The sequence below is a fragment of the Sceloporus undulatus genome, chromosome 4 (assembly GCF_019175285.1).
Source record: "Sceloporus undulatus isolate JIND9_A2432 ecotype Alabama chromosome 4, SceUnd_v1.1, whole genome shotgun sequence".
NCBI lineage: Eukaryota > Metazoa > Chordata > Lepidosauria > Squamata > Phrynosomatidae > Sceloporus > Sceloporus undulatus.
In genome coordinates, this window is record NC_056525.1 from 226,270,231 (window position 1) to 226,271,501 (window position 1,271).

The window sequence follows — 1,271 nt, forward strand, 5'->3', positions numbered from 1 at the left end:
ATCACGTTCGAGTTCGGAAGCTTTTACAGCAAGCCTTCGGTAGACTGAGGCAGCCTCCTGAGGGAGAAGAGGCCGGATTTTCCCCGCCCCCTTCTCGCCGTCTCAACCAATCACGTTCGCATATCGGATCCTTGACAAAGATACTTTCAGTCGGATTCCAAAGAAAGTAGCCGCCTTCTCCCCGCCTCCTTCTCGCCGTTTCAACCAATCACGTTCACATTTCGGAATTTTGACAGCCAAGCCTGAGGCGGACGCCAGAGCGAGTAGCCACCTTCTCCCCGCCCCCTCTCTCCGGCTCAACCAATCACTAACGCGGGTGTGAGAGTGTGACTGGCAAGGTGACCAATCACGAGCGGAGTTGGTTAAACCGGCGAGAGGGAGGCGGGGAGAAGGCGGCTGTCAAGGCATCGACATGCGGCGGTGAGTAGGCGGGGCTTGGCGCAGTCACGTGAGCCGGGTGCCGGACAAAATGGCGAAGGTGTCGGAGATGTACGATGTGACCTGGGAAGGTAAAGCGCTTCTCCGGAGGGAAGGAGGGAGGTTGCTGTGTGTGTGGCTGAGGGGAGATAGCCCTTACTCCGAGGAGGCCTGTCAGCCAGCCGCCTTTCTCGGGCCTCCGGCTGTTTCTGTTTCCTTCATTTGTATGCCGCCTTTCTCCAGAAGGGACCCGAGGCGGCTCACAGACAACCCTCCCCCGCAACCGAGCTTTAAGTGGCGTTCTCCAGGCTCCGTTAATTCGGCTCCTGACTCGGCCGTTTAAACCCAGTGGGTGACCTTGGGCAAGTCACACTCTCTCAGCCTCAGAGGAAGGCCAGGGCAGGAAACCTGCCCAGAAAACCCCATGATGGGCTCGCTTCAGGGTCGCCATGGGCAAGTCCCGCTCCCTCAGCCCCAGCAAGGCAGTGGCTCATACATCTCTTAGCATTCCTCCAAAGTGACCCAAAGCTGCTTTATTTTGGCCTGTCTCTTTGCGCCCTTAGTATATATAGATCAACACACTTTCCATAGTGAATTCGTTTTAAAAGTAAGGAGATTAAAGGGCTGAACAACCCTTGTTTTAAAACTGCCATTGAGATCTGGCAAAAATGGGAAGGGATTCTCTCTCCAGATTTGTCACCCAATTGTCCGTTTTTACAGCATCCAAACTTTTTTCACGTGGATAAATTTTGGCAATTTAAAGGTTGGGAAGAAAAAGGGATTTATCAAATTAAAGACCTCTTTAAGAATAATAACCTCAAATCTATTGAAGATCCCTTAGCATCAGCTCTAGA

The 1,271-nt window shown here is 52.8% G+C and overlaps 1 protein-coding gene across 1 annotated transcript in view; it reads left to right on the top strand.

Moving 5' to 3' along the window:
- The first annotated feature begins 384 nt into the window (after positions 1–384).
- EMC2 (ER membrane protein complex subunit 2) overlaps positions 385–1,271 on the top strand; it is a 59,161-nt gene continuing 58,274 nt past the window's right edge. The window contains exon 1 of the mRNA XM_042463440.1: positions 385–509. Coding sequence (XP_042319374.1) covers positions 470–509 — 40 coding nt within the window. The 5' untranslated portion in view covers positions 385–469. The remainder of the gene's footprint in view (positions 510–1,271) is intronic.